This window comes from Nuphar pumila, chromosome 2, assembly GCF_984573655.1.
Source record: "Nuphar pumila chromosome 2, dmNupPumi1.hap1.1, whole genome shotgun sequence".
Taxonomy (NCBI): domain Eukaryota; kingdom Viridiplantae; phylum Streptophyta; class Magnoliopsida; order Nymphaeales; family Nymphaeaceae; genus Nuphar; species Nuphar pumila.
This window is the reverse complement of record NC_143250.1, coordinates 98,097,259-98,119,737: the sequence shown is the minus strand read 5'-3', so window position 1 is coordinate 98,119,737 and position 22,479 is coordinate 98,097,259. Positions and strand designations below refer to the sequence as shown.

The window sequence follows — 22,479 nt, the reverse complement described above, 5'->3', positions numbered from 1 at the left end:
AATATTTAATGCTAAATGTTATTACTTGTATTTTTAATGAGACTGACCCGATTCTAATTTAGCCTATTAAATTTAGAGCTGTCAAGAGGTATCAGGTGTAAGTCCCAGCTGGGTGCTTTTAATAAGCCCACTCAAATGACACGTGTGTTCATGCCGAGAAACTGGAATCCCAAACCCGATCTACATAAGTTATAATTTAGAGGAAATGTAGAAATCTTTTTTCTATACAAAAATATATATAAAAAGGAACTCTGGTCAGTGGGGTTGATTTGGATATCTACCAAAATAATCATAGCTCAGACCTGAGCCGCATGTTACTTGGGTCGGCATTTTTATTCCCGAATATCTGGGTTTGGGTCAGGTCGGGTACTTGAGATAAACCGAACCCATTAATTAACATCCCTACCTGAAGTTCACCACTACTCTCTTCTTTTTTTTATTAAAAGCAAGCTGGGGTTAGGCAAACCTCCACCAGTTATTATTCAAGGTACTATTGAGGTTTGAACCAGCAACGTCCCACCACAAAGAAACGTGCACTGACAGCTCCTACCAACCACCCTAAGTCTACCACTACTCTTGCCCTCTCATTAACAAAACTGTTAGCTCTAATCTGTCACAGGGACGACATTTTGGGTGTCTTCGATGATACTAGCAGACACGCTCCGTCACTGCGACATGGACACTGACAACAACTACGCCTTCGTCCCAAAACAAGTGGGGCCGGGGATATGAAAAAAAAAAAAAATCATTCTAGGTCAGCGATATATATAAGATTTTATAATATGTATAAATGTACAATAGTAATTTCTTTAAGGATGACCAAGGACAGGCAAAAGTAAGACCATCTTTACCCCTATCTCCTCCATGAGTTTTGATTTTAACTCCATTTCCTGTTTCATGTCCTCCATCCCTTATCCACTATCATCCCTACCCACCAAGCACAACCACAAACTGTTGTACACCGTCCATCTTGGAGATAGACAATATTTACCCAATTTTTCTTTTAGAAAACACTTCAATATTTTGTTGCTTCCAAGAACATCCAAATCAGTGAGATCAGTTCAAACAAACTACAGTAACAACCGCTAACTCTCTAAAGCCAAAACAGTAAGATCCCTGAGATCCCTGAAATCCAGGGGTCTGGGATTTACATACTTTTTTTTGTGGGACCAAATCCTTCATCCAAGATGAAAACACGTGGAGTCTCCAATGGTTGAGATGATGAGGCTTTCCAAAAGTATGAGACTACTTGAGAGTTTAACAATTATTTGCTATTAATATTATTTATCATATTATTGCTATTAGTATTAATATTATTAATGTTATTAGAAAGTGGGGTCACTGTCTATCCCTCTGCTCCAATAACTCCATTAACATGATGCTGTAGACTGTGCATAAAGAAAGACAAATGATAGTATAAAATGAAAAAATTATCCTAACAAACCCTATCTTCTCTCTCTCTCTCTCTCAAAAGAGCTCCAACAATCCTTTTCTCTCCTATCTGGCGGCGGAGGAACTCCGAGACTGGTTTTCATCTTGGACAGATTTTGAGCTCTTTAGAGTGAGCTTCACTACTACCATCTCTCTCTCTCTCTCTCTCTCTCTCTCTCTCCACCATGAACTCTGTGTCTGTCTGCATTTGTCTCGATGAAAAAGTCCAATATAAGGAATCATCAATCAGAAGTGCTACCCTTCGATGGGATCAAAGCAACAACTCTCTCTCTCTCTCTATACATTTGATCATCATCATCATCATCTTCTCTCCGTTATGAATTTGTTTGATGAAAATGATCAATATAAGAAATCATCAACCAGAAGCACTACAAACCTTCTTTGGAATAAAAGGAATGACCGATTCTCTTTCTCTGTCTCTATGTGTGTGTTAGTTTCTCTGAATCTCGAATCCCTAAAATTCTGATCATGTGTAGAAATTGGAGTTATGAGGATTTCTTACTTTGCGTTCTTCCCTTGGTGGTTTTCTTTATTTGGTGTTTCAGCCAAGACTAGCATCCAAAAATGCAAGGAGTGATCAGAGCGATTCAATCCCACGGTGGGGTTTTCCGGTGCGCCGTTCTGAGCCATGTGCGTCTCGTCCAGCCAGGCGTGCGCCCGGCCCTCCTTTCGCAGGCGGAGTCACTCTCTTCGGCTCAGTTGGAGGAGCAGGGGTTCGAGAGCACCATCATCTCGGATATCCTAAAATCCAAGGGCAAGGGTGGGGATGGTTCCTGGCTCTGGTGCACCACCGAAGACACCGTCTATGATGCGGTGAAGTCGGTAAGTTTCCGGGTTTTCCGCATCGTTGGCGTTTCATGGTCTTGTTTGTTTTGGTTGGAGGGAGGGGGAATTGATAGGCTTTGATTTGTTGCAGATGACGCAGAACAATGTGGGTGCTCTGGTGGTGGTGAAACCAGGGCAACAGAAATCAATCGCAGGGATCATCACAGAACGAGGTACTTCAGATTGCTTTTCACATGCTTCTTGATTGACATGAAGCGAGTGATTTAGTGATGCTGTATTTCAGAGTCTCTTTTTGTTGATGGATGCTGAGTTTTCATGTTGGTACCCTGTTCTTGTTTTGGCAAGAAATAAGAAACTAATGATAGTTAAGGAGATCAGCATTCTTTAGCTCTGATGAAATTGTGATCATTTGGATAATTAACTCAAGCATTGTGATTATTTCATTCACATCTCATTCAGTAGTTTGTTTCTTTTATAGTAGTGTTCTTTTTTGCTTTTCTCTTAATTGTGATCTGGGAATTGAATTCGGTGTTTGGTGGTCTGATTGTTGGTAATCGTAGGTTTGTATGATATGCTTCCAACTTGTGTTGAGAAGTGCTTGGGGATGAAGATGCTTCCAGATGAGGTAAATGGAACCAAAATAAAGTTATAAACAGAACCAAGGACTCCAGCAAATAACCATGTAAAAGATTACTTTATAAACTTAGTTCTAACACCCGGATCCGAGACCTCTGGAGTCCGGGTTAGTGGGTATTACTTTCCAAAGGGAAATACGGTACCAAAGTTGCACACATAAACATGGCACCATTTTTTTTTTCAAATGAACATCATTAATTTGAAAAAAAAAATTTATAGCAATCCCACATAAGCTATAAAGGCTACATCATCCAAATGAGACATCGCCTCTCAAGTTCAATAAATAAAAGAAAAGAGAAACTGTTCTGCTGAAAGACGATTCCACCTACGTCTTGAAGAAGGTTGGCGACATCTTAATCACCAAAAAAGGTTGGCGGCATCTTAATCACCAAATCATGTCTCAAGTCACCTAGACAATTGTAATAATTAAAAAGGGTGTGAGTCTAAAACTCAGTAAGGATTGAATTACAAGCAAAATAAACTCAAATTACAATTGTAGTGGACTCTAAGTACCTAGTCTTATTTTAGTTTTCGATCACACATCACACAAAGGTGTGTGTATTTTAATTTCCTCCAATTTCTCACTTGATTCTCATAAGTTAGCATACTCTCAATACTAACCACTAACTACTTTGGCTATACCGATAATAGTCTACTGTGGGCGTAGCAACTCGTGTAGAATATCTTAATTCTATGGTGTTAGCCAGACTATGAACCACGCTCACTCAGTTCACTGTAGTGTAGGACCTCCGATAGCAAGCCGGTAAGTCAAAAGTCTACAACTATACCTGCCCCATGGTTTTTTGTGGTTCATGCTATATCTTAATCTAACTTTAGAGTCCCAAATCTCTCGGTGAAACCCTAAAATTTCGTAGGACATGTACATCTCACGTGAATTCTCACTCGAGCTCATTTTCACTGTCTCCCCGACAAGTATTCTCAAAGGACATTCTCATTTAAGTATTCTCAAGAGACAAGTCCTAGGGTTTTGAGGTTCACCCATTTTTTAAGCATGCATAATGTAGTCTCTCTATATCTAGGCTGACACGATTTCGTGAACCGGTCCAGCCTGTTCCTGATTGGGACAGAATTGAACCAGTCTAGTCTATCCTTAATTGAGACAGAACTAAACCCAGTTGAAACAGTTTGGGTCCAATCCAGTTACACCAAACTGGATAAGGATCCACATCGGTTAGTGAGCGGACCCATTATGGATGTTTGAGAGTTCAATCGAGTTTGAACTCAAAACCATTTGGGGCTGGACTACGACCAGTAAACCTAGTGTTCTAAACTCATAATGAACCTGGTCTAACCTTAGCTGAGTCAAGTCAAATCATAGATAGTTGAAATGATCAAATTACCCTTGTTTATGTGACCTGATATCAAGATAGTAAAATGAGCATAACTTCTCTCCCTGAACTCAGAATTGAGTGAGGTGTGGTGCATTGGGTTCATATCATAGAGAGGAATTTGTCTATTTTATGGCTTTGACCAAACCAGGGGTACAAAAATCGAGGTATGACAGACTATCACAGGAGGAGTATTTTGTTAAATTTGAAAAAATATAAATAATGTCTGATTATCAATATAAACACAAGTGTGATGATTAAACACTATTATTAGAGCCACTTGAGACTCGACTGTGACTAGAGTGCAACATTCGCATTCGAAGTAAGAAAAATTATAAGCATTTTAATTAATAAAACATTGTATGTTGATGCCTTTGTAAATTAGACCACATGAAATCATGTTTGCTTGAGATCATGATTGAATTTTAATGAGTTTGCAACTGCATGATAGAAATACAATTTCTTTGTGATTAGAGAATGAATGCATGCGAATTAGTTATGCCATAAATGATTTCATATATATGTGATATTTCAGCATCAGTTGCATGTATTGAATTATTGTATGTTAGATGAAATGCATACATGAGTTTGTTAAGAACTTAGAAATACATGCATGAGAAGAGAGTTCTCAAGACGATATTTGAGTCCTATACTGGTTACAAAGGTGTTACTATAACTTGAAATACTATAGTATGCTAAGAACCTCATAAATCACCAACGAAGATGGTGGAAATGGCCGCCTAATGGTCGTCTGCATGCGAGTCGCCATTGTTGGGGTCCTCAAGATTTATATATGTAGAGACAAGATCTGGTGAACCTCAGAACCCTAGGACTTATCCCTTGAGAATACTTGAACGAGAATGTTCCCTGAGAACACTTGTCGGGAGACAGTGAAAATAAACTTGAGTGAGAGTTCATGTAAGATGCATATGTCTTAGAGAATTTTAGGGTTTCATCAAGAGATTTGAGACTCTAGAGTTAGATTAAAAAGTAGCGTGAACCACAAAAAAACCTTGGGGCAAGTATAGTTGTAGACTTCTGACTTATCGGCTTGCTACCGGGGGTCCTACACTACAGTGGACTGAGTGAGAGTGATTCATAGTTTGGCTAACACCGTAGAATTGAGGTATTCTACACGGGTTGCTACGCCTATAGTAAACTATTACCGGTATAGTCGAAATAGTTAGTAGTTAGTACCGAAAATATGCTAACTTGTGAGAATCAAGTGAGAAATTGGGGAAAATTAAAAGACACAAACCTGTGTGTGATGTGTGATCGAAAACTAAAATAAGACTAGGGGCTTAGAGTCCACTATAATTGTAATTTGAGTTTATTTTGCTTGTAATTCAATCCTTACTGAGTTTTAGACTCACACTCAGCATTATCAAAAACGCGCCTTGAGGCGCAAAAGGCGTGCCTTGAGGCACAAAAGACATGCCTCGCCTTGAGGCGCGACCCTCTATGCCTCAAGACGCAAGCCTGAGGCATGAGGCGTAAGGCGCGGAGAAGAAGATTACAACTGTCACAACCTTTTTAATTATTATAACTGTTCTAGATCCATTAGACGACCATATGGGGTTCTTTTCAAGTTACAATAGCACCTATGTAACCAGTATGTGACTCAAATTTCATCTTAAGAACTGTGTTCTCATTCATGTATTTTTAAGTTTTTAACAAACTCATATATGCATTTCCTCTAACATACAATAATTCAATACTTGCGACCCATGTTGAAATATCACATATAATTGAAATCATTTATGGCATTCAGGACTAATTCACATGCATTCATTCTCTAATCACAAAGAAATTGTTTTTGTATCATGCAGTTGCAAACTTATTAGAATTCAACCATGATCTCAATATAACATGATTTCATGTGGTCTAATTTACAAAGGCATCAACATACAATGTTTTATTAATTAAAATGCTTATAAATTTTCTTACTTCGAATGTGAACGTTGCACTCTAGTCACCGTCGAGTCTCACGTGGCTCTAATAATAGTGTTTGATCATCACACTTGTGTTTATATTAATAAATTGACATTATTTATATTTTATCAAAATTATCAAAATACTCCTCTCGAGGTGGTCTGTCAGACCTCGATTTCTATGCCCCTAGTTTGGCCAGAACCACATGATAGGCAGATTCCTCTCCGTGATATGAACCTAATGTACCAAAACCTCACTCAATTTTGAGTTTAGGGTGCGAAGTTATGCTTATTTTACTATCTTGGTATCGGGTCACATATACAAGGGTAATTTGGTTATTTCAACTATCTATGATTTGGCTTGACTCAGCTAAGGTCAGATCGGGTTCATTGTGAGTTTAGAACACTAGGTTTACTGAACCAAGTCCAAACCCAACTGGGTTTGGGTTCAAACTCAATTGAACTCTAAAAAATCCATAATAGATCCACTTACTAACTGGTGTGGATCCTTGTCCAGTTTGGTGTAACTGGACTAGACCTAAACTGTTTTAACTGGGTTCAGTTCTGTCTCAATCAGGGACAAAATGGATTAATTCAGTTCTATCTCTGGACTGGTTCAGTTCGGTTCCTGTTAGAAACCGGAATTGATCGAATCCAGAACAGACTGAGCTGAATCCAGTTCAATTCCAAACTAGATCCATAATTAATTACAAACTAGATCCAGATCCAATTTTGATCTGGATCCAAAACTGATCTATCTAGCTATGGACTTGATCTAGATCCAGTTATATTTTGGATCTAGAATTGATCAGAATAATCTTAAACTGGATCTAGATCAAATTCTGATATGGATTCAGGATTGATCAATCCAGATCCAGACTCAGTTCTGTCTGGGTCTAGTTTAACTTGGATCGGTCCAGATCAACTAGATCGAACTAGACCTAGACTCAGTCTAGTGCAGCTCAATCCTGACCCCAATAGGAAATTGAGACCCTGTTAGACTCGACCCGGTTCGGTCGATCGAGTCAAGTTCAAGACTCGCTGACCAGACTCGGTCTGGACTGACCCGAACCGAGTTGGTCTTAGTCAGACCCGACCTCGTCTGGGTTCACATCCAAACCGGTTCGGTCATACCGAGTTAGTTCGGACTGTTTGGTCGGTCGAGAACTTCTTTTTCTTTTTATTTCTTTCTTTTTTCTCGAGTTAGTTCGGTTTGGGTGACCCAAACCGATGCAACTGAGTCTCAAGAGACCCGACTCGGTCTGGTTTACCCCTAGATTGACCACGATTTCTGTGGGGGGTGAGGCTTATCCTCACCTACCGTGACGACTCTATAAATAGCCATCACAATGGGTCTCCCTACCCCATCGAAACAGTGAAAGAGAATTGCAGTGAGAATAGAGAGAGAGATTGAGAGAGCAAGGGAGAGGGAGGAAGCTGTCAGAGCGCTCGACGGCCACCAAAGGTAAACCCTCCCCCTGTTTTCTTTCTTCCTTAGTTTCTTTGTGTTTTTCTTTTTAGAAGGCCGGCAGCCATGGCTCCGACGTATTTGAAACGAGGAAGCTGGCAGCCATGGTTGCCGGCATGTTTGAATAAGAGAGGCTAGCAGCCATAGCTGCCGGCATCGTAACAGAGAGAGAGAGAGAGAGAGAGAGAGAGGAAAGGGGAGGAAGCCCGGCAACCTCGACCCCTCGGTTGGGTGTGAAAATGTCTACGAAGTGACAATACACATGCAAGCACAAATACCTCACAAGAGATGTGCACAAAGGCACTCAAATAACACTTGAACAAGTACGCACAAAGGAGTAAGAAAATATAATCATGCACAAAGGCATGAAAATGAAAAATATATTGAAAATGAAACAAGAGCTTGAGCTCTCAAGCTTGATTATTTACAAGGGGAAACACCCCTATTTATGCATAACAAGAGGAGCCACATAGGGGGCTCCCAAAGGAGTCGTTGGGAGCCCCCAACGGTCACATTTGTGACCGTTGGGGGCTCCCCAATGACTCTTTTGGGGAGCCTTCCCTAGGTGGCACAATCCACAAAAAGTAAAAAAAGAAAATAAGAAAAGAAAAAATAAAAGAAGAAAAATACAATCATATTCCAAATGGAATATGCGTAAAATAAGAAATTACAGAAATACCCTTTTCGGGTTATTATGAGCAATATATATATATATATATATATATATATATATATATAGAGAGAGAGAGAGAGAGAGAGAGAGATATGTATATGTATCTCTATATATATACAAAAATATATATATATATGTACATACAACGAGATTAATGATTACATTTTAACACCCCCTCAAACTTACGGTGCGATAACCGCAAGTTTGCCAAGAAGAAAATTAAATCTAGGCGAACAAAGAGCCTTACTGAAGAAATCAGCCAGTTGGTACTCATACCTCAGATACGGGAGATCAATGATCTTCTTCAAGTATTCTTTCCTGACATAGTGACAATCCATCTCTATATGCTTCGTGCGTTCATGAAAAGTATGATTCTTGGCAATATAAATTGCACTTTTGTTATCGCAACATAACTTTGTTGGCTTTTTAATATAGACTCCCATATCTTCTAGAAGATGCCAAATCCATACAATTTCCATGGTTGTGGATGTTATGGCTCGATATTCAGCTTCGGTGGAGGACAAAAAGATCTTTTGTTGCTTCTTGCACCTCCAAGAGAACAACGATTCACCTAAGAAAACACAGAAACCAGTGGTAGAGGGACAGTTATTGGGGTCACCTCCCCAATCAGAATCAGTATAGTCAATTAACTTTAATTTAGAAGATGAAGACAAAAATACTCCCTTATTTGCAGTTCCCTTTAAGTATCCGATGATGCAAAGAACAACACTTATATGAACCATTGTGGGAGCATGTTGAAACTGACTAACAATATGGATCATATGTGATAAATCAGGCCGAGTGATGCTAAGATACATTAGTGAGCCTACCAGTTGTCTGTAAGGAGTAGGATCGGTCAGAGGAATTCCGTCGATCTTTATTTTCGAGCCCATTATTTCAGGAGTTTCGCAAATTTTGTCATATGAGATTCCTGACCTGCCAATAATCTCATAAGCAAGTTTAGTTTGAGATAGAAAATAACCACGTTGGGAGTAAGCAACCTCAATTCCCCAAAAATATGTCAAAAACCCTAAGTCTGACATTTCAAATTTCGAAGTCAAGACGAATTTGATATCCTTGACTCCTTTGACATCATCACCTGTTATTAACATATCATCAACATATAATAATAATATCACAATACCTGCATCAGATTTTCTGATAAATAATACATTATCTGTATAACAAGAAGAGAATCCATTTTCTAACATAACATTGTTAAATCTGTCATACCAGGCTTTGGGTGCCTGTTTCAAACCATAGAGAGCTTTCCGAAGATGAAGAACTTTATCTTTAGGAACTTTCATACCTGGTGGGGCATCCATATAAACTTCTTCATTAAGATCACTATTTAAAAAGACATTTTTAACATCCATTTGAAAAATGTTCTATTTTTTAATAGACGCAATAGTGATGAGACATCTGACTGTAACCATTTGTGCTACGGGTGCAAATGTCTCTTCGTAGTCAATTCCATATTTTTGACCATACCCTTTCGCGACTAAGCGGGGTTTATACCTCTCTAGACATCCATCGTTCTTAGTCTTAACTTTAAACACCCAACGACAACCTATAGTTTTCTTTTCAAAAGGTAGAGTTTGAAATTCCCACGTGTTAGCTTTCCTAAGAGCTTTAAGTTCATTTTCCATAGCTTCTTAGTTCTTACCATTAGACATATTTTTTAGCTTCCTCAAAATTTTTTGGTTCAAAATAAGAATAAATGGCACTAAGACAAACTCTATACTTAGGTGGAAAAGAGTCAAAAGAGACAAATCTTGTTGGAGGCTTCCTATTTCTTTCAGATCTTCTGCGATCATGTGTGGGAATAGAATCACTATATTGCTCAATTGCACTTCTGAAAGTATTTCTATCTCTACGAGTTATTGGGTCATTTGTTGTTCTGTCTTCTTGAGTACCGGGTGAGTTGAAGTCGTTAATGTCTACTTCATTATCATTATCATGGTTTAATGATATTTCATCATCACTAGAGATATCATCATTACTAGATAATAGGTCAAATAAGAAAGAATAGTCAACATTTTTGTGGTGAGAGTCATTTTTTCCAAAAATGACACATTTCTTGAAACATATAACTTATCATTTTTAAAATCGTAACAGCGAAAGCCTTTTTGAGTCTCGGAATATCCAAGAAAGACAAAATAAATTTAGGTGAAAGTTTGTCATTCTTATCTGTAAGAACAAAGCGTTTGCAACCAAAAATTCACAATCTGTTATAATAAGGTTCCCTTTTATATAATGTTTCAAAAGGAGAGAATTTACCCAAATTTTTAGATAATAAACTATTGATAAGATAGACAGATGCAAGAGCCGCTTCGGCCCAATTTTTTTTTTAGAATATTTTGAGCTATAACAAGAGTTCGAGTGGTTTCAATGATATGCCTATGTTTTCTTTCATCCAACCCATTTTGTTGAGGTGTTTTAGGACATGACCTTTGATGAACAATACCACTATTTTCAAGATACTTCTTGAATTCATTTGCGAGATATTCTCCTCCAGAATCGGTTCTAAATATCTTTAAATCGCTATTAAACTGATTTTTAATCATCACATGATATGATTTAAGGCATGAAAAAACTTCATGCTTATGTATAAGAAAATATATTCAAGAATACCTACAAAAATCATCTACAAAAATCACATAATAGGCAAACCCTCATTTTGAAACAACAGGTGCCGGTCCCCAAACATCCGAATGAACAATTTCGAAAGGTTTAGAAGTAAACATGGATCTTTGTTCAAAAGGCATACTTCTTATTTTTTTCAAGAATGCAATCAGTACAAGATAATGTATCTTTACAAAGATTTTTAGCAAAATACAAATAAGATAACTTGGTGATATTGAGATGACTAAGTCTTTTTTGCCAAACATTTATATCTTTATGTTGGGCAACATTACAAAAAGAATTTTTAGGAACTTGAAGAGAGTCCATATAATATAAGTTTCCCTTCCTAGAGCCTTCCCTAATCAATTTCTCGGACTGGCGATCCTGTATTAAACATTTATAAGAGAAAAATTTAATATCACATCCATTGTCCAAGAGTTGAGAAACAGAGAGAAGGTTCAAGTTTAATTTTGGTATAAATCTAATTTTGGGGATGAAAAAGGTTTGAGTTTCAAAATTCCCAACACTTTTAATTTCAAGAGAAGTCCCATCCGTAGTAGAAACAAAAGATGAAGAACTATTTTTTGAATATTCAGAAAGAGAATACATGTTTGGGGACATATGAAAAGACGCACCTGAATCCAAAAGCCAAGAAGTTTTACCTGGAGGAGAGAAAGAAGACACGATGGCTCCTAAGATGGCTCCCTTGAGGAGAGGTTGAAGTGCCTCCACAATTTGGTTTAGTGAAAGAGATCCACTTGAAGAGGTCTTCTTCTTTTGCGACTGAGAAGTGGTGGCCATGGCTAACAACTTCTTTCACTTGGGACAAATGGGTTTGATATGCCCTGGTTCTTTACAAAAATGACAAATAATTTTGCTATAATCCTTTTTTTCACCTTGTCCACCATTTTCTCCTTGATTTTGATTTTTAAAATGAGGGGACAATAGGCTCTTAAATTGTTTCCAGGCTTAGACACCGCATTGACCCCATCATTGTCTTCGAAATTGGATGAAATCGCAAGCACATAAGACCCTTTCTTACTTATACCCATACGGGTTTCTTCCCCACTTAATTTGGTGAGAACATCCTCAAGAGAAGGGGGAGTGAAAGATGACAAAATAGAAGACCTTGTTTGCTTAAATTCAGGCCTTAGCCCATTCAAAAAATTGAAGAATCGATCTTCTAATTGTTTGTGACGAAATTTAATCTCCTCTCCACTCCATTTTGGTTCGAGCATAGCAAGCTCATCCCAAATGGAAGAAAGTTCGGCGAAATATTTCCTAATGGCCATTTCGCCTTGAAGAAGAGTTAGCGCCTTCTTTTGAAGGTAATATTTATGGGACAAGTTCCTAGAAGTATACGTTTTCTCAAGATATTTCCATGCTTGAGAAACCTTTTTGAATTTGATAATATTCGCGTTGATTTTGGTCTCAACGGAAGAAAAAATCAAAGACAATATTTTGAAATTCTTCATTTCTCATTCATCATGCTTTTTCGAATATTCCTCAAGGGCTTTGGCTCTTTCCTCTCCTTCAAGGATCTTAATTTCACCTTTCTCCGTCAAGGTGATTTTTGGTTTCGGTTCCGGGATTGTGCTTTGCATATAACCCCAAAGACCTTTTCCTTTTATGTGAGCCTCCATGTTTCCAGCCCAAACGTGATAGTTGGAGCGAGTTTAAATCCAAGAGAGAAATGAGACTCCTTTTCACCTATTAGAGAGGAAAGATGAAAGAAGAAATACGTACCACAATAAGATTTTTAAGTCTTACTTGTAATGCCCTTCTAAAATAATGAAGGAAGAGAAGCCCCCACTCCAACCTCTAAGAAACCAAATGCACGTTTTTTGAAGCAACCAAAAAAATGAAGAATCACACGATCTTTAATCTTTAACCAAGCTTTGATACCATGTGAAAATGTCTACGAAGAGACAATACACATACAAGCACAAATACCCATGGTTGTCAGTTGAGGAAGCGATACGGGAAGCGGGAAGCGAGGCACTTTCAAAATTTTAGGAAGTGGGAAGCGTCAGACCACTTAGGAGCGAATCGGGAATCGTCTCGGAAGCGAGGCGGAAGCGAAAAAAAAAATACAAAAAAAATTGAAAAAATGGAGGAAGCGAGGGAGAAGTGTAATGGGAAGTGCGCTTCCCATAAAAGGGAAGCGTGTTTCCCATTAAAGGGAAGTGTGCTTCCCATAAAAGGGCAGCGTGCTTCCCATTAAAAAATGGCACTTCTCCGCGCGTTTCAGAAGCGCAAAGTTTCGCGCTTCCAAAGCGTGCTTTGGGAAAGTGCGCTTCCCCACTTACCTAGGCGCTTCCGGTAACTCTGCAAATACCTGACAAGAGATGTGCATAAGGGCACTCAAATAACACTTGAACAAGTACGCACAAAAGCGTAAGAAAATATAATCATGCACAAAGGCATGAAAATGAAAAATATATTAAAAATGAAACAAGAGCTTGAGCTCTCAAGCTTGATCATTTACAAGGGAAAACACCCATATTTATGCACAACAAAAGGAGCCACATAAGGGGCTCCCAAAGGAGTCGTTGGGAGGCCCCAACGACTCTTTTGGGGAGCCTTCCCTAGGTGGCACAATCCACAAAACATAAAAAAAAAGAAATGAAGAAAAGAAAAAATAAAAGAAAAAAATACAATCATATTCCAAATGGAATATACATAAAATAAGAAATTACAGAAATACCCTTTTCGGGTTATTATGAGCAAAATATATATATATATATATATGTACATACAGCGAGATTAATAATTACATTTTAACACCATCTTCGCCATTATTTCAAAAATCTATTTTTTTTAATGTTTATCTTTTCCCACCTGACTCTGTTTGGTGGGTTTTACACCAGCAGTTGCATGGACCATTAATTGTGGGAATAGAGTCGGGTGGGTTTTACACCAGAAGTTGCATGAATCATTAATTGCAGGAATAGGAATAGTGTAGAAAACATGTCACACCATTCTTGTGCAAAGCACCTGTCATGTGGTGTATTTTATGAAGAAAGATGTTTCCCTCCCCAATTTGCATCTTTCAGAATATTCTATCCCTGATTTATGAAAAATACCATAATGCTGTAATTTTTCAAGGGCAATGGCGATGCCTGAGAGAGAAGGAGATGCCTTGTTAACAGCAAAGGATGAGCCTCAGGCATTGTACTTAGAGTCAATACCTCTCTATATTTATTAACAAGAGTATTGTTACTTCACCAAAATATTCTCATAAATCAATACTTTTCTTTTGCTAATAGTCAAGCTGGAGGGTGGCCCTCTGGGATTAGTCTTTTAGGCTTATACATATTGTACAAAGCACTACAAAATACATGAGATCCCACTATGGATTAGAAGTATTTCATTTAGCATGAAATACTAAGAATACTGGATAGGTGAACCCCAAAACTCGGGCTTGACTCGGGCTTGACTCGGCTTGACTTGGCCTGACTCGGCTTGACTCGGGCGAGTTTTGGGATGTTTGAAATTTGTTTTTTGAGTTTCAAATTACAGTTTCGAAATATATAAGTACATATATTTTAACAAGGGTTACCCCCAGATTTTGTATAAAAAAGAAAATAAAAATCATTTAAAGATAAAAAAGCATTTAAATCCATAGAATAAAATCACCATGTTGTTCGAACTACTGTTCACCCTGTGTTATCAACTTATTTTAGCAAAATATTTTAAAGAAATGATTCTCACTATATATGGCGGGTCAACTGTGCCTATGGGAAGTCACATTTAGGTTTCATCATCCATTTGTTATGTGAACAAGCATTGTACATATTCAAATATTAGTAGTCTTTTTATAGTTGTGTCATTAATATATTTCCTGCATAGTTTTATACATGAGAAAATTGCTTATTTATGTTGATATTGGGCATTCTGTAAACTTTCAATATGCACATATATCCCTGTTTTACATTTATGGATTTGTTAGAGGGAATTAAAACTTTTAAAACAAGCTAGCATATATGATTGGCCATTTTAGGAACCTTAGGTAGTAGCATACTGAACTCATGGTGACCAAATCCTCTAATTCAAGTCATGAATTAGTCAAAGTGCTTGTATAGATATCAAATTCAATTATTCAAGCAAACCTCTATAGCTCTTCGCAGTTGTTTTTATATTCTTACAGACATTTGGAGACTATGTTTACTCAAAAACATGGTTTCAGACAAATTATATATTGTTTTTCTTTTAAAATCAAAAGTTAACAAAACCCGGTCCGAGTCACCGAGTTGACCTGCCGAGTCACGAGTCAATAAAGAACGAGTCGAGTTCCGAGTCACGGGTTTTAAAACCTTGCATGAAATGACAATAAAAAAATAACTATTTTTATTAATAAAATGTACATGACATGCATGAATTTAATATAAAGAATCAAGTACCTTCAATTATGAACCAAAGTGCCCATCAATATCAAGTGAACAATACACAAGTGTTTATTTAAGGAACACACTCATAAAACCCACAAAGAGTCCCACACAAAAGGACTAACAATATAAAGAATAAGATTATTATAATTATTGCAAAAATGCTTGGAGATTTTATCAATAAACATTTTTCATAAAAACAAGAAGTAAAAGTTTAGAAATTTCAAAGAGAGATTTTAAAAATCTCACATATTGATATTTGCAAAACAACATCGATTTGCAAAAAATATGAAGAAATTTAAATTCTTACAAATATCAAGAAGTGATATTTTGCAAACTTCAATAATAGTTTGACCACCACAAACAATCATCTCACTAAGCCTCCAAACCTCAAAAATCAAGTGTATCAGCGACTAAAACAATAGCATAGACATAATGCCACTAAAGGGCTAGACACACACGAAGGTGTGTATAAACATCTCTTGTCTATATATAATAACACTTAAAAACAAGTGTATCATCGACTAGAACAAGAGTATAATGCCAACAATAGGCTAAAATCACACACGAAGGTGTGAATAAAAAAGTCTTGTCTACATATAATGACACTAAAAAATCAAGTCTATCAGCGACTAAATCAAGAGTATAATACTAATTATGGGATAAAATCACACACGAATGTGTGAATAAATATCTCTTGTCTATATGTAATGACACTAAAAAATCAAGTGTATCAGTGACTAGATCAAGAGTATAATGTCAACAATGAGCTAAAAACACACACGAAGGTGTGAATAAACATCTCTTATCTGCATATAATGACACTAAAAAATCAAGTGTATCAGTGACTAGATCAAGAGTATAATCACAATGCCAACAATGGGCTAAAAATATACACGAATGTGTGAATAAACATCTATTGTCTATATATAATGACACTTAGATAGGGGGCATAATATGAGGAAACACAAAAGGGAAGACAACTTGTAACGAAGACACTAATGTTATAAAAAAATATTAATTTAATCATTTTTTCGAAACACCATGGTTTCAAAAATAGATAGCCATCACGGATAAATAGAGTTACAAGTATCTATAATAACAATGACCATACAAGAAATGAGTGATACAATACACTCAGATTTAGAGATTAAACAATTACCAGTTAGAGCCAAACCATAAGCTGACAATCTAAATTGATATAAAACGAGGTGCACACAACTCACCCCAACATCTCTAAATAAAAAATAACAAGGCCAAGAGAAATTATGCATCACATAAAATTTTGTGATGGACACAATAAATGTTATAAGAAAGCAATAAATACTCACGAAAATCATTTTTCAAACAAGTGTTTAAATATAACAACTGATTTGAAAAAACAAAGTTTCAAATCAAATCCAATAATGGTAGATGAAAAAGTTGGACAGAATATAATATGCACATGCAACTATAAGCATCGTTAATATAAACAAGTTATATAGAGAGATAGCTCAATCTAGATTACAAGTCTACTATGAGACAATCAATGCCATTAAAGAGGACCAAAACATATATAGAGATTCTCAAAGAACCATACAAAAAACCAAGTACATACACAAGTACAACGAATCATGGATTCTCATAAAAAGATAAAAGATGATAGATTTAAGTAACTTAAAGCCACATATCTTATAAAAAAGACATGCATGAAGACAAATTTAAGCATATATGCAAGTGATAGATTTAAGGAACTATGGGCACAATATAAAAGTTTATATTTTATAAATAACAAGTATGCAATGAATCAAGAGTCTTTAATCAAGAATACACATGTCCACCAAAGATCTAAGTGGACAAATACGTCCATCATTAATGGACAAGTACTAAGGTGAACTATGAGAGAAACACATAACTTCCAAAAGAATTTTCTCATGATTCTCATCTTAATATTTTATTAAAAACTAAGTATGCAACACAATATTTTAAATCATATGCAAGGTATGTAAAATAATACCACGAGACTAATAACATAATCATAAGTACCACAAAAAGGATCAACAACATAAACACCTAATATCATAACTATTGTCCCACAAAAGACCCATAAAATACATTTATTAAAGTGAATGACTTCCCATAAGAGCACAAGCAAACAATCTTATTCATCATGTAAGGCAATCATAAGTGCATAAAGATCAAATATTAATAATAAAAATTATTTATAAGCTAGATCATAAATTTTAACACTTCATATGTTACACTTTTAATACACCAAGAGTATAAAAAAATATTAAACAAAAGTTTAAGCAAAATTTCATAAAATTATACTCGTGAAATACACACATCATTATTTTGAAATATCTTAAATTATTTTAAAATATATCACAATTTATCAAAAAAGAACAAAACCAAGTTCAACAATACCAACATGAATTGACATTTATAATCATGACTTGTTCAAATAAAACATGTTTTGAAAAATTAATATTCAAACATGATTTCAAGACATACATATATCTAATTTCTCAAAAATAAACAAATAAGTCTTATAAGATATTTAATAAAAAACAAGTCCAACAATGAAAAAAAACATTTAAAGAGATTTTTTTCTTTTTAATAATAATAACAAATATATATATATATATATATATATGTATTTATATATTTTAATGATAAAAAAATAAATGTTTTCTCATGCATAATGCATGAAATAGATAACACGAGAAATACTTAATGATGTGAGATACATACCGGGTCTATATTTTTCTTGAATCTAAGCCCCACGATCATGAATCCTTTACGAAGCATGAACTCGAACTAAAGAATCCCAAGACCCAAAAGCGGTAAAATGCCAAGAAGAATTTCTTGGCTCTAATAACATGTAATGAAATAGCGGAAAATACAATAACAATGTCATTAAGGGCTTTACATGATTACGATCACAAAAGTGAATAAGCACAAACTAATGCCACTAAGGATTACAAGATCGCAATCACAATGTGCACAAGCACATGTCTACTATAGAACAAAACAATAGCCAACAAGGGACAACAACACAAGTACTAAGTATATATAAAACATTAAGAAATTAAATAAAAAAACACAAAATGTAAAAAATATTCATCTTTATTGAGCATAAATGCTTAAGAGAAGCATTGGTTACAAGAGAGGGGATCAACCCCTATATATACACAAAGGGAGAGCCTGGGGCTCTATTTAGGAGCTCCCAATAGAGTCATTGGGAGCTCCCAGTGGTCACAAATGTGACCGTTGGGCACCCCCAACGACTCTATGGTTTTTTGACCATAGAGACCATGCTCTTTACAAAAAAGACACTAAATAAAAAGATTAAAAATAAATAAGAGAAAAACTGTTCCTAATGAACAGTACTATTACATGAGTAAAATGATGAAAATACCCTTAGAGGGTATTTACCTATTGCATCATTATATACATATATATGAATATATGTACAAAATAAAACAAATATGTATGTATGACAATATATATTATATATATACAACTTACAACTGGATGGAGCCTTAGTGAGATTTTTTTCAATTGTTAAACCTGTTTTGCTTTTCTCTTCAATGATTTAGAATTACATTAAACTTTTTGCAAACTTCAACTTTGTGTATAATCTTCCAAAAGTGAATATCTTGAACTTCTGGGAAGATTTTTCATTAACATTATTTTGGTTTACTAAGCATTTCAAATGAACGGCAAATTAAGAGATGTTAATCTTCAACCTTGTGGAAACCATCCTGAGAAATTTTCTTTCACATTCAAGCATTTGTGCTTGTAAAAGTTGCTTGTTATGCCTTAACCTAGATGAGTTTCAGAACAGTGGTGATGAGATCTAACATCCTTCAGTGGAATTTAGATGAATCCAATAACCTTAATGTTCTGAATATCTTAAGCCTGATCTGAGGTTGACTAAGATAGCTGTGTACTTATAGTTAAAGTTTAATATCCTCAATATAATTTGTGGTTCTTTTCTCCTAGATAGTTTTTTATTCTGCACTTGCACAATCACCCATTATTACTGTATCCTAGTCTTGCAATGGTCCTATCAAGCCACCTATCCAATTGGTCCATCAACATTTCAGTGTGATACTGATGGACCAACTGTTTTGGGATCCAAGCACCCTTAAAGTTGATTATCAATTTCTCAATGAATTCCCCATCCTTACCCACAATTTGGCGCCCAATTGGTCTTTTTGCTTTCCGAATATTTCTTCTATTAGTGTGCCCCATCAGTTGTGCCTATGTCCTCTCAACATGATTATATTCTGGTTCACCAGAGAACCTAAAACTGATGCATGGAAATTTTGCAGCTTATGCTATTTCATCCAGGATCACAACATTCTTCCGTCCTTAAGCCCCTTCATAATCTAGGAAGTTGTTCACTTTCCCACTAGGTTGGTTTGTGATTCTGATTTCAACTCCTTTCTTCCGACTCAGTCATTGCCTCTTGCTGGAAAATGTTATGTACTGCCTAATCCTTAAGCCACTCCAATAAAGCACACAGACCGACACCTGAAAACAATTCTTTCAATACATTGATATTTTCAAATCAACTGATTTTCTACAGATAGCTGCAGTCCTATATTTTGCTGCATTGCTGACCAGTGACCACTCAATGTAATCAGATTGATGAGCTTCCCTTCAGTAGAAACTACTCAATCTAGCATGCCTCTATATATTTCCTAACAGTACTCCCAGTGGACAGTGCAGTCACTTTACCCAGTGCCCTGGACTACAACTTTGAATTTTTGTTTAATTGACCACAAGATCATGGTTCTAGTCTCTTATTAGGGCACAAAGCCAATAAGGCCACCGATGAAAAGAATTATAAACTTGTAGGACTTTAGGTTGCTCTAACTTCCACCACAATGCACATTTTGGATAAGTTATAAATCTCTAGTTTGTGGCAAGTGATGGAAAACCAAAGGACCACCTTTGTGGGTATTCCAAGTTTCAATTCGATTGGCTAGGACTAGGAGCCTAGAACACGCTCTTGGTACAAGTGAAAATATTTCATATCGGAGATTCAATCATGTCACATGTCAGCTCCTTCTGATGTCAGACCTAGGTTAAGTATCTAAAACACAATATCTGCCTAATTTGAGTGTATTGAGTTTAACTGAACAGTGTTTCCCATGGTATCGGTCTCATTAAACTGATACATGTTATATTGCTACTGGTTGTTCGCCCATCCATGCGTTTCTAGTATATCCATGCACAGCCTGATAACTTTCATGTGTTGCTTAGTACTATAGAACATAGGTATGTCAGGAACTTATCTGACAACCCTATCCTTTCCTCACAACCACAAGAATTGAACTTAATATGCTTGGTTGCAGATGTACAACTTGGTAAAAATACTACAAAGAGTAATTATGATTAACATATAATTTTTCTTTATCTTCATCTGCTTGCAAGTGTGGGTAACATGATGAAGGAAAACATGCTATGACATCCTATACTGGTATGTTCTTATTTCTCATAAGTTAGGAGACCAAAAAATGTTTTGTCTTTGAAACGTGTTGTATATAAACTTTTAATCTCAAAACTAATAGTTAACACTGATGAGGTGATATCTAATATCTCCTATACTTGACTTTGGTTCTTGACAGATTATCTTAGGAAAATCATTGTGCAGGGAAGATCGTCCAAGACTACCAAGGTTGGAGACATCATGACTGAAGAGGTATAAAATGTTGTGTACTTCTCAGCGCATTCGTGCTGTCGCTGCCAAGGATTCTCTAGATATTCCTTGCTGATTATGCATTCATAATTATTGGTGTTTTGCCTTGAACAGAACAAGCTTATCACTGTTACCTCTGATACCAAGGTTCTTCGGGCTATGCAGCTGATGACAGGTGCATTTTCAATTTCATCTGCTCGTATCTTTTCTTTGATAACCTGTAATGGTGAGAGTATTGACTGTCTTGTGTCAACAGATAACCGTATCAGGCACATCCCAGTCATTGATGGCAAGGACATGGTTGGCATGGTCTCCGTTGGTGATGTTGTTCGAGCTGTTGTGAGTGAGCACCGTGAGGAGCTGGAGCGCCTGAATGCATACATTCAAGGTGGTTACTAAACTGAACATGGTTTCACTATTTTCTTATCAATCTCTGAAGGAACTTTGGCAATATTAAGTCAGGTTTTCAGATTGTGTCTTGGGTTTGTCCCCAAAATGTAGGTAATAACTAAAACCTGTTTTCTGTCTGTACATACCGGGTCATGTCAGTCCTTTGGTCAGCCAACTCTGGCTGTGCTGCAGTTATGTAATAAGAAGATGATAACACTTCCAGGTTGACTAGTTTTCTGATGTAAATCTTGCATGTGTATTTGCTTCTTCTCCCTTGGAGAGTTATCAATGGCAGCGACTAGCTTTCTGGCTAGTAACAAAGCTCTTTAGGACTACCCTCATGGGATTTGATAGAGCCCATATCAATAGCTCAAGTAGAACCGATGGATCAACTTTGAAAGGCTCATTCTTACCGGGATTGGTAAGAATTGCCATGCAAGTCTAGGAATCCTGGATTGTAATAGAGTGGAAGGTTGAACCTCCCAACTGGTTTCCTTCTGTTTCTTCTATTTGAATATAATGCTTGACCGGTAATCTGATCGGGGTCTGCCTAACCCTAGCCTTGCTAGTCCATACAATGAAAAGGTATTCTCATACATTGTCTTCTTTTTACAGCTAGCCGTTGTGAACTGGATACTTGACAAAATTATGAACCACTTGGCTGTTAGTGTTATTGTATAAGGGTTGTCTTGCTTACCTACCAGCCTCACTGAATATTGCTGTGCATTATTTTCACATTACAACCACTCTTTCTGAATTGGATTTTTGACAAAATTATGAACAGCTTGGCTGTTAATTCTTTTCCAAAAACAGTACCTTTTAAGTTTTCTAACCCTTGTTTTCTATATCCACTAGTGCACCATTGCTTGGTTGGCAGCCGGGCCAGCTGCAATGCGGGGGCTAAACTTGCAGGGCATGCTGCCCATCCCACACCCGTGAAGTGTTCCATAGTGGTTGCTTTCTACTATTTTTTGGCCTTTAAATTGAACTTAGTGCACATGCAGTGTCTTGATGAAGTCAATTTTAATACATGAAAATAGCAAATTGAATATGATAAACATGATTCAAAAGTTAGATTTTGTTTATGGA

The 22,479-nt window shown here is 36.4% G+C and overlaps 1 protein-coding gene across 1 annotated transcript; it reads left to right on the top strand.

The window, feature by feature from the left end:
- The first annotated feature begins 1,424 nt into the window (after positions 1–1,424).
- LOC149846331 (CBS domain-containing protein CBSX3, mitochondrial-like) lies at positions 1,425–21,660 on the top strand. The gene is made up of 6 exons (XM_089996301.1): positions 1,425–1,561; positions 1,998–2,274; positions 2,369–2,450; positions 20,930–21,003; positions 21,115–21,175; positions 21,257–21,660. Exons 2-6 carry the CDS (start codon positions 2,017–2,019, stop codon positions 21,397–21,399), a joined length of 618 nt encoding a protein of 205 aa, XP_089852427.1. The 5' UTR covers positions 1,425–1,561; positions 1,998–2,016; the 3' UTR covers positions 21,400–21,660.
- Positions 21,661–22,479: the final 819 nt, after the last annotated feature.